This window comes from Muntiacus reevesi, chromosome 2 (genome assembly GCF_963930625.1).
Source record: "Muntiacus reevesi chromosome 2, mMunRee1.1, whole genome shotgun sequence".
NCBI classification, from domain to species: domain Eukaryota; kingdom Metazoa; phylum Chordata; class Mammalia; order Artiodactyla; family Cervidae; genus Muntiacus; species Muntiacus reevesi.
This window is the reverse complement of record NC_089250.1, coordinates 122,995,562-123,010,708: the sequence shown is the minus strand read 5'-3', so window position 1 is coordinate 123,010,708 and position 15,147 is coordinate 122,995,562. Positions and strand designations below refer to the sequence as shown.

At 35.9% G+C, this 15,147-nt stretch overlaps 1 protein-coding gene across 6 annotated transcripts in view; it reads right to left on the bottom strand.

Annotated features, from left to right (window-relative positions):
- ZFAND4 (zinc finger AN1-type containing 4) overlaps positions 1-15,147 on the bottom strand; it is a 50,673-nt gene that overhangs the window by 15,984 nt on the left and 19,542 nt on the right. For all 6 annotated transcript variants that reach the window (XR_010661535.1, XR_010661534.1, XM_065922793.1 and 3 more), the window contains exons 3-5: positions 11,646-11,721; positions 10,670-10,737; positions 6,576-6,762 (exon numbers count right to left, since the gene is read on the bottom strand). Coding sequence is in view for 4 of the 6 variants with exons in the window: in XM_065922793.1 (XP_065778865.1) it covers positions 6,576-6,762; positions 10,670-10,737; positions 11,646-11,721 (331 nt within the window). In the remaining 2 variants the exon portion in view is untranslated. The remainder of the gene's footprint in view (positions 1-6,575; positions 6,763-10,669; positions 10,738-11,645; positions 11,722-15,147) is intronic.

Genomic DNA, 15,147 nt, shown 5'->3' with positions numbered 1-15,147 from the left:
AAGTCATGACACAAATTATTACAAATGTAAAACACTCCAATTACTAATCAATTACAATAACATTTATTCATATCTTATTATCTGGAATCCCTTCTGAGTACATAATGCCATAATATAATGGTACTATCACACTGTCCTACTATTATATGTCTATCTTTCCCTCTTACTCCTCTATATGTAAGCAAGTTGAAAGCAGATATTAATATTGGGCTTTTTTCATCTTCCCAGTCTTAGCACCTGGCACAGTGCCTGGCACATATTTAATAAATGTTTGCTAGATTTATTAAACATTTAATAAATGTCTGTTAGAATGCAAATAATTGTAATTTCATTCAACTTTTTCAATAATGGGAAAACTTAAATGGTTACATAATCTCAGTGTATTTGAAGAATGATTGAAATTTTAAATAGAGCATAGCAAGAATGTATACTAGTCACTGTGTCCAATGTACTATAGGAGAACCTGAGTATGTATGCTAAAGCAGTATGAGAATTAATAAGATTTCCTGTACTATACTATATGATTGTTAAGAAATGGAAACAATTTAAGATAACCCTACCAAGGCATATTCCATACCACTTCTGAAGGACATATTACTATCACACAAAGGTGAAGCTGAGAGTGGATATGTCCATTCCTAAAATTTACATTTAGGAAACTAAATGTGAAACTGGTGACATTTTTAAATCATGGGTTAATTAAACTACACAGCAACAATGGGTATCAGGAGGAATAATGATGGGAATTGGTCTCCATAATCAATTCAGTCCCTCTGCTTAATCTGTGACTATCATTTCTACCTAAATACAAGAGATGTCTAGTATAATATGAAAACTGACACAATGACATAAGACCAAATTAACATTGCTACTATTTACTGAATGCCTAATCTGCCAGGCACTTTCCACATAATATTTCTAATACTCACAAAAATTACATAAAGTGATATTATATCCCATTTTTATAAATGAGGAACCTGTAGCTGAGAGAAGTTAAATGATTTTGTTCAATCATTAGTAAAATCAGAGCTCATAAATGATGCACCTAAGATTAAAATCCTTCATCTCTGGTTCCAAAGCCTATTCTTAATACTACTTCCTGTTGCTTCCCCAGGCACCAAACTACAGACCTTACTGCATCATGCTTATGTATCCAAATAAGTGACAGAACTTATAGTACGTGAAGGTTCTCATCTTGAGGTTAACTACACCTGAAGAGGGCTGAGTGAAGATTTCTGCCAGTTGTTCCTTGGAGTTGGAAGGAATAACTCAAGTAATATTCTATTCTTGCTCACCTTATAATACTTTAACTTCAACTACTTCTCAGTATATCTCATGGCATTTTAAATTTATCCATATTGAATAATGAAAGAGGTTTCTGACTCAATCTTCCTGTAATAAAACACTGGTCCTTTACCGTTTTCCTACAGAGATCAATCTTTCTGTGACACACACACACACGTGAGAAATATTTCATGGGATGCATTTTAGCAGATAAAAAACACTTTTAAGTTCACCTAATTTTTTCAAGTACCACATTATTGTATTTTCTCTCATGAAGCATAGATTCATGATTCACTGAGAAGCCAATCTCAATTTTTTTCTAAATGGAAAAATGTAACTAGGATAACACATTAATTTATCAACTTAATCCAAGAATATCTTTCTTTATATTTAAATGCTATAAATATTTTCTTGAATGCTGTATTTAACTTTTTCTAAATCTTTTAATCTAATATGATTAAAGAATAAGAGATGAGCAAATGCAATATTTATTTCAACAAGAATACTGTTTATCCTGAGGCCAAGTCCTCATGTGACTTTCACAGATAAGTTACCATTTAATTAACCTCTGCAATGCTTCCTTTTATTTCTTCCCACTTAAAAATGCAGTAAGGTGGAAAATTTGAGATTAACAGTGATGACTGATACTAGGTGTTGCATCAAAACAAATCAAATAATTCTATTTCTTTTTTAGAGCAAGAATTGGCAAACTGAGACCAAGATCAAATTTAGTCCACCACTTATTTCTTATTGGCCCATGAGCTAAGAATAGTCTTTGTAAACTTTAAATGGTTGAAAAAAATCAAAATAATATTTCATAATGTGAAAATGTGAAATTCATATTTGTGTCCAGTAAAGTTTTACTGGAACATAATCACACTCAATCACACATTACACATACTGCATACTACTCTTGCACTACAATGGCAGAGTTGATAGCTACTACAGAAATTGTATGTGGCTCTCTCATTGCTTTGTACTGTGGCTTAGCACTATAAATCACAGGGGCACAGTCAGAATTTGAGTGCCATGTGTATCACTGTACAATGATATTTTATTACTAGTACATACTCAACATGTCAAAACAAAGAGAAGAATGAATTTAAAAAGCTACAGTTTTAAAGCAATGCAGAGAGTGCTCAGTCATGTCTGACTCTGCAACCCCATGGACCATAGCCCATCAGGCTCCTCTATCCATGGGATTTCCCAGGCAACAGTAATGGAGCAGGTTGCCACTTTCTCCTTCAGGGGATCTTCCCAACCCAGGGATTGAACCCAGGTCTCCTGCTTGGCAGGTGGATTCTTTACCACTGAGCCACCAGGGAAGGTCATTTTGCTATCAATTAAGCAGCAGAGTATTGTGTTTATGATACAAGGACACTACAGGTATGCTAAAGCAAAACAACATATTTGGACATTATCAGATTAAGGAATCATGACAACATGCCCAACTTGCAGGAAAGCAATGATAAGAACGAGCAGAAAATTAAAAATGGAATATCTCATCACAGTATGAAAATGAAAATGAGAGTGCAACTGAAAGAAGTTTCGAAGTGGTTTATTTACTAGCCAAACAAGGAAATGTTTACCAATTGTGAATTAAGCAGTTGATCACAGCAGTTGAAAAACTGTGGCCAGAGAAAATAAACTTGTTTAAAGACTATTTTTTTTTTGGCAAGAATAATTTCTAGAAGAACTGAAAACAATGGAAGCAACATCAATAGTCAGTTAAAAGATGAGGCAAATGAGTCACTTTCTTCCTTGGCTTTTGATAAGTTAATATAAGCCAGATGTTACTCAGTTGTTTTTGTTTATTCAGGGTATCAGTACCAAATTTGAAGTGACTGAAGAACTAGACCCAATGTACAGTCTGCATGAAAGGTAAGAATATTTTCAAAGAAATTGCTAAAACACTAAGTACAACTTGAAGTGAAACAAGTGAAAGTGTCAGTCACTTCAGTCGTGTCCCACTCTTTGAGACCCCATGAACTGTAGCCTGCCAGGCTTCTCTCTCCATGGATTTCTCAGGCAAGAATACTGGGAGTGGATTGCCATTCCCTTCTCCAGGGGATCTTCCCAACCCAGGGAAAGAACCCCAGGTTTTCTGCACTGTAGGTAGACTCCTTACCACCTGAGCCATTAAGAAGTGAAACCTGCTACAACTGATAGAACAGGAAAAAACTGTTGAACAAACTTACAAAGCTAATGAAAATGTGAGGTGTTTAAAACCTATGGTTATTTGTGTTATTCATCAGAAGGTATTCTGCAGTAAATATTTGAATCTATCACATATTACTTAACCAACAGTGTCAATGGAAGTTAAAGGAAATCTGTATATTTCAAAAATCTATTTAAATGTGCAGTTGAGAAGCTCCACCTGTGTTCTACTGGAAGTGCAACATAGTGACACACTAAAGGCAAACAGCTGAAAAGGACTCTAAGAGTATTCTATAAATGCCTTCCTAGTGATGAAAGTGCTCAATTAAAATCATATGCTACCAGTATTTGGAAGTACAAATTTTAAAGATAAAATATATAAAATCTCATTCCAGATCAACATTAACAAATAAATTTTCACAACTGATTCCACAAATTTGACAGGTAACGCTAGCTTTCAACCCCAATTAACTAAACTATTACTCCCATAAAAAAAGAACTCCATTCTTCTCGTTAGTAGACCTGAATTAGATATACACACACTCAATTATTATATTTTGAATTTTATCTGTAAAAATTTTGTGAAAATTTGTTTTATCTGGTTATGTAAGTACTTTTACATGGTATCCTTAGCTTAATCTCTTGGCCTGAAAACCCTAAAATAGTTACTATCTGGCCCTTTACAGAAACGGTTGCTGTCTCCTATTATAAGAGTTAAGAAAGCCTCTCTCAGGATAAGAAAAGAGCTTTCTGCTCTGCTTCCTCATCCACCATATCCCTTGTCCAATTCTGGTAAGTGAAGAGAGAGGAAAAGAAAAAGAAACAAAGAATATATTAAGAGGAACAATAATACAATTTTAATTGAAATCCATAATAACATTTGGATTATGTCTTAAACACAAATAGAAGTTTTGAGTTTACTCTTAGTAAAAAGAGTAAGTGATGTTTCAAGCCAATGGAGAAAGAAGCACAAAAGCATGGCATAATAAACACGAGCTGTAAAAATGATAACAGGTTGTAAAGGGCCTCCATGCAAAGCTATGGAGCTTAGACCCTCTCCTCTAGGAAAGGAGAGCCAAAAGAGGATATCCTGAAGAGGAAAACCCAAATAACAGTAAACCAGCAAATGGAAAGACTGCTATAAAGAAATTCTACTCACAGTCTAAAGCAAGAGATGCTGGATTAAAGCTGCAGCCTCACTGCTCCCTCTTCTCTACTTTTATGTTTAAGGCATGCTTGCAGTGCTAACCAGATTCTGACACATACAGCCAACAAAAGCACCATTCGTGATGTCTGCTCTCTGCCAAAACAATAAGTATAATCTCTCTTCCACATAACACACTTAGGTGAGGTGAATCCTAAAGGAATTCCCTGATTCCCAATTCCAGGTGCTCACACCCTGTATATTCTCCTAACCTTGAGCTTGGCACAGAATATGGCAAAAGTAGAGGCGGTTTTCAGATATAATTCAGGCTCCAAATCAGCTGATTTTGAGTTAATCAAAAGAGAACTGAAGGCAGCCTCTACCCAAAAGCCAGCAAAAAAACCAGGGCCCTCAGTCATATGACCATCAGGAAATAGGCCAACAAAATGAATGAGCTTGCAAGCAGATTATCTTCCTCACTGAAATTTCCAGGTGGGGGTGCACCTTTGCCAACACCTTGACTGAAGCTTTGTGGAAACCTGAGAAGAGTACCTGGCTAAACTGTGCCTAGACTCCCAAGCCATGGAAACTGATTTCAGACTGCAAGTTAATTTTTGTATGAATGGTATTGCCACCAGGTTTTAATGCTGTGGAATTAAATTTTAGTTACCTGTAATACCTTTCCTTTGTTGCCTGTCCTACTCCTCTTTTAAGGTCACTTTTTCTCAGAGGTTATTCCTAACTCCCCACCTTTCAGATAAAATGAAGGCCCTCTTATCTGCTTTTCCAGAGATTTTAATGTCTTTTTACAACTGACAAAATTATATTATAGATACAATTTATAGCAGATTTCATGTTCCATAAAGGAAGGAATATAATCTTTATAACTTAGTGTGTAGTACAAAAACTGACTCTAAAAGCTCAGTTAAACGTTTAGTGAATGTTTTAAAGTGAAATAAGTTTAAAAAAAACATAGTTAGGCAGAGTGCACAGAAACTTAAAACTTACCTTATCCAATTTACTAAGTTCTCTACTGCCTAGCACAAGTACCTTTGTTTCCTTCTGACTTTAAAACAACCCTCCTTCCTTTTTCTAAGGATTCTACATTACATAATTTTTTATTTTATTTATTTATTTATTTTTGAGGCTGTGCCCCACGGCTTGTAGGATCTTAGTTCCCAAACCAGGGATTGAATCTGGGCCCTTGTCAGTGAGAACACTGAGTCCTAACAACTGGACCACCAAGGAATTCCCCCTCCTCCTTTTACAGAATAGGAAAATAGGACTAGAGAAGTAAAGATTTATCCACCTTTAAGCAACAATTAAATTTTGGGGGGAAAAAAAAGAGTAACTTTAGGCTTAATCCTTTATATTACGCCACGGCTATACTGATATAACATCATACTATTATAACAAAACTCAATAGTCTAGTAGGCATCTTAGAGTTTTAATGACAAATATTTTTACAAAGAATCCTACTCCATAAAGAAATTTCAGTTTTAGAAATTACTCCTATCGATCATGCTGCTGCTGCTAAGTCACGTCAGTCGTGTCCAACTCTGTGTGACGCCATAGACAGCAACCCACCAGGCTCCCGTCCCTGGGATTCTCCAGGCAAGAATACTGGAGTCGGCTGCCATTTCCCTGTCCAGTGGATGAAAGTGAAAAGTGAAAGTGAAGTTGCTCAGTCATGTCAGACTTCGCGACCCCATGGACTGTAGCCTACCAGGCTCCTCCGTCCATGGGATTTTCCAGGCAAGAGTACTGGAGTGGGGTGCCATTGCCTTCTCCCCTATCGATCAAAGGAAAGACAATTTCAGAATTACATAACTGAGGTGGGATGGGGAGGAGGGGAGAATGCATAAAATTTAGCTAATCTTGTGACTATAGTAAGATTATTCTGACAACACAAGGTAAACATAAGGTTTATGGGTGTATCATATGATATTCTCCTTTTCTAAGTGAGACATGTAAATGAAAACCTATTTACCTTAAAGATTCAGATAATGGTGTTAGAGTGCCGTCTCCCCTGTCTACTACACGGAAGAAATTCAATTGATCTCCTTCTTGGTATACCAAAAGTGTAACTTGCTTGTTGCAGGAGGTCTTCTCCCAGACCTCATCTCGACTGGAATCCACGTACTCAGCCATCTCCTTAAGGGGATCTTCCATAGGAACTACAAATGGAAACATTAATAGGTAAGCTTTCAATTTATATCAAGTTCAATGCATTTTGGTACACCATCAGGATATAACATGTCAAATTGAACAACAATCCTGTGCATACAATACATATATATATTACATTCCTCAAATAAGTTTTTGGTCTTTTTACAGTTAATACAACATTTTCTATGTTGTATTAATATGAAAGAAAAGAAATATGTTTTTATGTACAAAGACAGGGTTTAACTAAATACATGAGGTTTTTCCTGTGCCACTGGAGTGTATAGTCATTGATTCTATGACATAATTATCTATAACTATTTTCACTTCATATCTTCCACTCCCTATATGTTCCAATATTGGTTTCAACAATCAATCATTAAAAATCAATGTAAATTCCACTTACTTTAGATTTAAAAAAACAAACACACACAACTGGGAGACATATTTTAGAAATTAGAAGTGAATCCCTTTTTTCTTTCTGGTTTTATATAAACGCTGATTCTTCTCAGAGTTCATTCTTGACATGAAGACAGGTAATTTAAAAAAAGGAAAAGTGAAGTCGCTCAGTCATGTCCAACTCTTTGCAACCCCATGGACTGTAGCCTACCACGCTCCTCTGTCCATGGGGTTTTCTAGGCAAGAGTACTGGAGTGGGTTGCCATTTCAGTACATGGTAACTCAAGACCACAAGGGGGCGACTTATTATACAAAAATTGCTGTGTCTGTAATGATTAATATGTTGTTACTTGAAAGCATCATCCCAGGACCCCACTTGTTCTGGTATACACCTAAGTGTCTAGTCAGCGCACATGGCTCTAGTGGTCCAGAGTAGTCGTCAGATTTGAATGATATTGCTACCATCATCTCACGCCACTCTCATCCACAGCAGCCACAGATTCTGCTCTTGTGGTGGGAACAAGCCTCAAGAGGTGGCCAGCTCACAGGCTGAATGTTCTCAAAGCCCCTGATCCCCAGATCAGGGGGTCTAAGTAATGGCTACAGCAAAAAAAAAGTTCATTCCCCAAGACATTTTCATGTCAAGTTGCACAAACACTGTTCTTTCTTAAAAGAGGCAACAATTTCTCAAACTCTGTAACTTTCTTTCAAGTAGCTTATTTATTAACAGAATCACAGTGCTGAACTACCCTTTAGAAAGTCACAACAATAATAAATATTAAACTCTGAAGCTAATTAACCATTGAAGATGTCCCCATGTCCTAAATTCAATACCACCACTATTAATAAAACACAGAAACTTCAGAAACACAGTAAGATTTACCTTGTTTTTGATAAGACTTTCATATACACAAAATGTATTTATGCTACACTTTCCACATTACATTAACAAGACACAAAAACTATGCTGCTGCCATTACTAAAACCACACAAAAGTCTTGTTTAAACCAACAGAGTGTGCCTTATTTCGGGAGTCATTGGCATTGACTATGTGTATGCACTTGTGTCTATACACACACACATCCCTCTTCATAATAGAAAAATCATTTAGATTTCATCAAGTATAAAATATTATGCATACAGTTTAGGATAAAATTTAGTTTTAGAAAGGAAAATATTTTTCTTTTTTGGCTGTGCCATGCAGCTTTCGGGATCTTAGTTCCCACCAGGAATCAAAATCATTGTCCCCTGCAGTGGAAGCACAGAGTCCAAACCACTGGACTGCCAAGAAAGTCCTTTTCTAGGTTGCTTTGATAATGCTTAATTCAAAAAACAATTTTAAAAGCTAATTATTACTAGAATTCACATGATAAAGATATTTTCTAAACCACGAATTTCAGGTAAGACTCAGTAGCTAAAAATAAGGTTTCTGATATACAATATGGAAAAGTTCTAGATTTGGGTAATTTTTCCTTTTCACAAAGTTTTCAATGATGTAAAGCAGACAACTGGAGAAGGAAATGGTAACCCACTCCAGTATTTTTGCCTGGAGAACCTCATGGGGAATGGAGACTAGCAGGCAATAAAGATAGTCCATAAAGTTGCAGAGCTGGATACAACACAGCAACCAAAGGAACAAAGGTAGAAGAACAGCAAGCTGTTAGATTTTAAAAGCTGATTCAATAAAGGCAAACTTATTAAAAACCTAATCTAAAATATCAAATAAGACAAGTTCTAGGGTCTGATTTTCTCAGTTACAAACAAGGCACAGGAAACTGTAGGAAAAAAGTATGACAACACTTCAACTACCAAAGGGTAGTGATAACTTTCACTTACTTTAAATTAAAAAATACATATATTTTAAATTCAGAACCTGTGGTGCTCATACTCATCCTCATATATATAATTGTAGTCCTAGTAAGAAAAGCAGGTAATAAATATAATAATAATAATAAATAATAAAACATCCGTGTTTAAAGACAATACTATACATAAATAACAAACTCTGAAAATATAATACAATGGAATTCACATGATATTAAATTCACGTCTCACCATAACAGCTCAGTAAATGCATTAGGGTTTTTGTACTACTCTCACAACCAGTAGTACAGACATCACATGTCACATGGGACAATTTAAGTCCAATTAACAGGAAGTCCCTGATATTACGAGTCTGGTTAATCAGCTCTCACAGTATTATCTTTGTTTTTTTCTAACTTATCCATGAGAGTTCAACAGTCACAGTAACCTATCTCAAAAAATCCTCTTGAAATAGCTAAGAAAAAGACGGTGATAACCCTATTTTCTAATCAGGAAGCATGGAGATGAAATCTGACTTGTGGAAGAAGTATTAAGCCATCAGTGGAATCAATACTTAACATTCAATTTTCTGGTTAGTAAAGGATCAAATACCAAGACCTTCCCCAAAATGAGGCCTACAGAGCAGGATTGCTCTGAGAAATCGAAGGATGCCTCTACTTTGTGGGGATTCATGTGATAAACCTGAATCAAGGAGAAAGGTGAACACTTCCAGTTTTTCCCAAGTTTAGAATTTTCTTGTTAATCAAGTCTTTGCTCACATCACCATCTCCAAGTGCTCTTGCACAACTGTCCTCCTACTACCCTACTTCCATAGACACTGTCATGCTACTACTGCCCCCACAGCACTTAGAACTCCTTGAAGCAACATCAATTCTTCTCACGTCTATTGTGGGCACTGTAATGAAGCAGGAACATTCTCTCCCAAGAAACACTGCACTGAACATCTAGGAGATACTCAAAATGTACTTCCTGAATGAATGAATGAATGAATGGACTTTCAGAGACACCCACATTCTGAAAAAAGGACTTTAACAGGACCATGATAATACCTATAAAATCCAAACGCATCACAAACCAGGCTAAGAGGTATCTTTGGAATTTCCTATAACAATCATTACCCCAGGAGTTGAAGACTTGGTGGATTGAAAAAAGCAACAAGACCAGTAAACTGCACCTAAACACAGGGATAACGATGTAATATTTATACTATGCCATCCCATTGTTCTTTCCTATACTGGTGAGGTTTATATTTAAACTTTCTGGACTGAATGAGGAATCATGAGATTTTCTGGAGTATGAGTTCCTGCCTCTGTGCATTTAAGCTTTAAAAAACAATGCTGAAGGACCTATTATATGGCACAAGGATGTATACTTAATATTTTATAATAACCTATAAGGGAAAAGAATCTAAAAAAGATACATACATATACAAATAAACACACATATAAATATGTATGACTGAATCACTTTGCTAGATACTTGAAACTAACACAACACTGTAAATCAACCATACTTCAATAAAAATAAATAAATTTTTAAAAAATTTTAAAAAATGCTGAGAGAAACAAGTGTGGTTCTTCTAAGACATAATAGAAGGGAAAAAAACTGAACAAAACCTAAGGCTATAAGATCATCTGGCTTGAAGATTACTACTGTCAAATTGCTTTAATATACGTAATTTTAATATATGCCTACCTCTACTAGTGTTTATAGGTCCACCGCGCATAGCCAAAACCAGCTTCAAGGTACAACCTTCTGAAATGCTGTGGATAATTAACACACACAAAAAAAACCACAAACATCAAAATACATTCAGTGTTAAATATACACATACTTATGTGTTGTTTATCAGGCATAGTGCTTACTCTAAAAGATTTTTTAAAAGATATAGTAATGTGCATAAATATAAAATGTTAACTTATTTACTTGCATAAATAATGAAAACATGAAGTTCTCCTAAGACTTAAATATGAAATGGATAAAAAGTATGAAAAGGACCTCTGTAGTTCAACCTCATCATTTCACATGTTAGGCCCTAAGAAGAAAAGAAGCTGTTAAAACCCAAAGTGTCAGAAATAACAGATCTAACTAACAAAATAGAAAAATTGCAAATCTACAAATCTCCCAACGCCCACTGCTCTCCCAGCTATTCCACATGGCCTCTGATCTTTTTGTTTTAGGAAAGAATGAAGAATGATGTGAGAGAAGGGAGAAAGACAAAAGGTCAGACAACATATTTGCAATCACTGATGCACACAATGTCACTTAGTGTCACATCAGGAAAGCTTAAGAAAAATGAAAGACATGAAGAGCAATACTCTCTTACCCAGTACACTTGTGAAAATGAAAGAAAAGGAACGAAGCCAGGTGGTAGTAAGTCAATATTCAAAGAAAGGAGCAAAGAAAGTAAGATAAGAAGAGGAAGTCTAAAAATGCAGGGGTAAATAGCTTGGTATAAATAATGAAAAGGTAAAGCAAAGAAATCAGAGGACAAGGATCATAGTATGGGTATGGAGCCAACACATCTTAAAGTTTGGAATTTACACTGAAATTCAGGGCTAAGAATTATTCAGAAGACGAGACATGATTCAAGGATTCAGAAGAAAAACAATGGCAAATGAAGTCATAATTCTGAGCATCTATAAAACATCTGATGTGCAATTACACTCACTTGTAATAATTCAAGCAGTAATCATCTTCAAGTTCCATGTTATTCCAAATTAAGTGCTGCTGACAGATGGGAATACCTTAGGGAAAGGTTATAAAGAAACTGGTTAAAAATTCAATAGAATCTTTGGAAGAGTATGATACAAATCTATTTCATTAAAGAAATAAGAAACACAATTCTAAACTGAATGATAGGTGCTTAGCTAAAATGTACAGCATTGTAGGTAAAAGTCGTGGCTAAAAGTAGATATGGCTCTATCCACTCACTAGAAAAGAACAGTGACAACAGTATGTTTCAGTAACTCTCTGGCCTTGAAACAAAGTTTAAGAATAGGAAGTCATTTAAAAAAATATCTTGAAATCAGTTCTGAACAGTTTAAGATCTAAGGCCTAGAGAACAGTTCTCAATATTGCAAAGTACAGCCTCCATTTAGCTATATTAAGTGTTAAAAGTGTATTATGAGTAGAAGGTGAGCAAAATGGGTGCAGGGGGTTAAATGTGTAAACTCCAAGCTATAAAATAAGAAAGTCATGGGAATATATGCACAACATGCAGACTATTGTTAATAAGACTGTGCTGTATATCTAAAAGTTGCTAAAAGAGTAGGTCCTCAAATTTTTCATCATTAAGAAAACAAAATTTTATAACTGTATGGTGATGGATGTTAACTATTAACCAGACTTACTGCATTGATCATTTTACAATACAGCAGCCCCTGGGTATCCAAGGGATACTGGTTCCAGGTCCCCCACAAATACCAAAATCACTGGATGTTCAAGTACCTGACATATAAAATGACATAGCACTTTTTGTATATATATACATATATATATACATATATATATGTATATATATATATATAACCCATATATATATAAGGTTATATATATAACCTTATACTCATCCTCCTGTATACTTTAAGTCATCTCTAGACTACTTACAATACTTAATACAATATAAACACTATGCAAATAGTTGCTAATGATGCAAATTCAAGTTTTGCTTTTTGTTATTTTCTGTAATTTTTTCCCCAATATTTTCAATCCATAGTTAATTAAATCCTGCAGATCCAGAGGGTATGAGGCACCAACTTTATAAACAAAATCAAATCATTATGCTGTATACCTCTGAAATAATATAATGTCAATTATATCTATATTTACAAATACAACATTTAATTTAGTTTACTTAGCCTTAAGCATTTGTATTCTAAAAGTCTGTTCCCAGAGGAGCATGTATGCATGGAATAATGATTGTTTATATGTGACATTATTTAGTGATTCAGATGGCATCTTTCATATTTCTTCCAAATGGAAAGGTCAATAATCTTGAAACAGGGCACAGAATATAATTTACCATAAAACATTAATATATGAGGAAATTCCTTCCACCTTGAATGTGATTATAGTCCATAACTGCATATTAACATGCCTTTAGTCTGAACACTAAGTAAAGAATAATTTAATCTTGAAAAAAGAGTATATTATGGATTATTTTCAGGCTTCCTTGGTGGCTTAGATGGTAAAGAATCCAACTGCAATGCAAGAGACCTGGGTTTGATCTCTGAGTTGTTAAGATACCCTGGAGAAGGGAATGACTACCCACTCCAGTATTCTTGCCTGGACAAGAATACTTGAAAAAAGTTGGACATGACTGAGTGACTAAGTATACATACACATGGGCAATTTTCAACGCTGAAAATTATGGTCTACAAGACAGTATCTTTGCATTTCCATGATGTTAAAAGAATGTTAAGGTAGATTCCATGTCTGTGAGTGTGTGTGTGCATGTGCTCAGTTGTGTCCAACCCTTTGGGACCCAAGGACTGTAGCCCAACAGGGTTCTCTGTCCATTGTATTTTCCAGGCAATAATACTGGAGTGAGTTGCCATTTCCTACTCCAGGGGGTCTTCCCAACCCAGGGATCCAACCAGCATCTCTTGCATCTCTAGCATTGGCAGCTGGATTCTTTACCACTGCAGCACCTGGGAAACCCAGATTCCATACCTCAGCATAAACTTTTTTTTCTGCAAACTCCATATTTGAATGCCTGAAGACTATACTAGCCAGAGTGAGCATTATATTCAATAGAACATTTAATGGTTGACATGTCGATGAATATATTTTCCAAATATTTCACATACTGCCTTCTCAAGTTACTTTTGCTTATGATGCTACAAAATAAGTTGACTAGAATGATAGCAGTAAGTGCAATATGTGTTAGTTTTTATTATTATAAACTAGGCACTGTTATAAATGCTTGACCTGTATTATCATAATTTACTGCAACAATAATAATCTTCTGAAGCAGGCAACACTACTATGTATATTTCACAAATGCTAAAATTGAAGCATTGAGAGATTAAGTGACACCTAGAGAATGTGGATTAGAGATGTAAAGCCCCAACAGGCTAACTCCAGAGACTGCAGTCAACCTTTATGCTAATCAGTCTGAAGACAGACAGTCTCCACAAAGCAAAAGTAGCTGTCTGGGTGTATGTTTAAGTAGTATTGCCTGTTAGCAGACCTGACCGTCTACTAAACAGCCTTCAAATGTTCCAAAAGATCATCCTGAAATATAGCCCATGGGCTCAGTAGGTGGATATACATGTATCTCCCAACTGGAAACAGTTCACCTTTTTTGCTTCCAGTTAAAAAAGAATGCCAATGAGGAAAGGCTTTTAAGCTAGAAATTATTTCATGTTAAAAGTACTTTAATATTTTAAAAAATTTAGTGCTTCCCTGGTGGCTCAGTGGTAAAGAATCTGCATGCCAAGGCAGGAAACAGGGCAGGTTCGAGCCCCGTCTGGAAAGATCCCACATGCCACGGGTAACTGAGCCGGTACACCATAACTATTGAGTCTGTGGTCTAGAGCACAGGAACTGCAACTGCTGAGCCCACATGCCCCAGAGTCCATGTACCACAACAACAGAAGCCACTGCAATGAGAAGCCCATGCACCACAACTGGAGAGTAGCCCCCACTCAGCACAACTAGGGCAAAGCTCAAGCAGCAACAAAGACCCAGCACAGCCAAAAATAAATAAATAAATATTTTTTTTAATTGTTTAATATGCTGTGGTCATCTTTTCAACCTAAATTACAGGATTTCACCAGAATAGCTAGATAAAAGCAATATGGGTAGGTAGTGAAGGGAAGTGAAGTGAAGTGAAAGTAGCTCAGTTGTATCTGACTCATGGCGAGCCCATGGACTCTACAGTCCATGGAATTCTCCATGCAAGAATACTGGAGTGGGTAGCCATTCCCTTCTCCAGGGGATCTTCCCAACTCGGGGATGGAACCAAGGTTTCCAACATTGCATGCAGATTCTTTACCAGCTGAGCCACAAGGAAAGCCCAGGAATACTGGAGTGAGTATCCTATCCCTTTCTCCAGGGGATCTTCCTGACACAGGAAATCACACCAGCTGCATTGCAGCTGGATTTTTTATCAACTGAGCTATCAGGGAAGCCTATGGGTAGGTAAGACCATTATTTATTCAACCAAC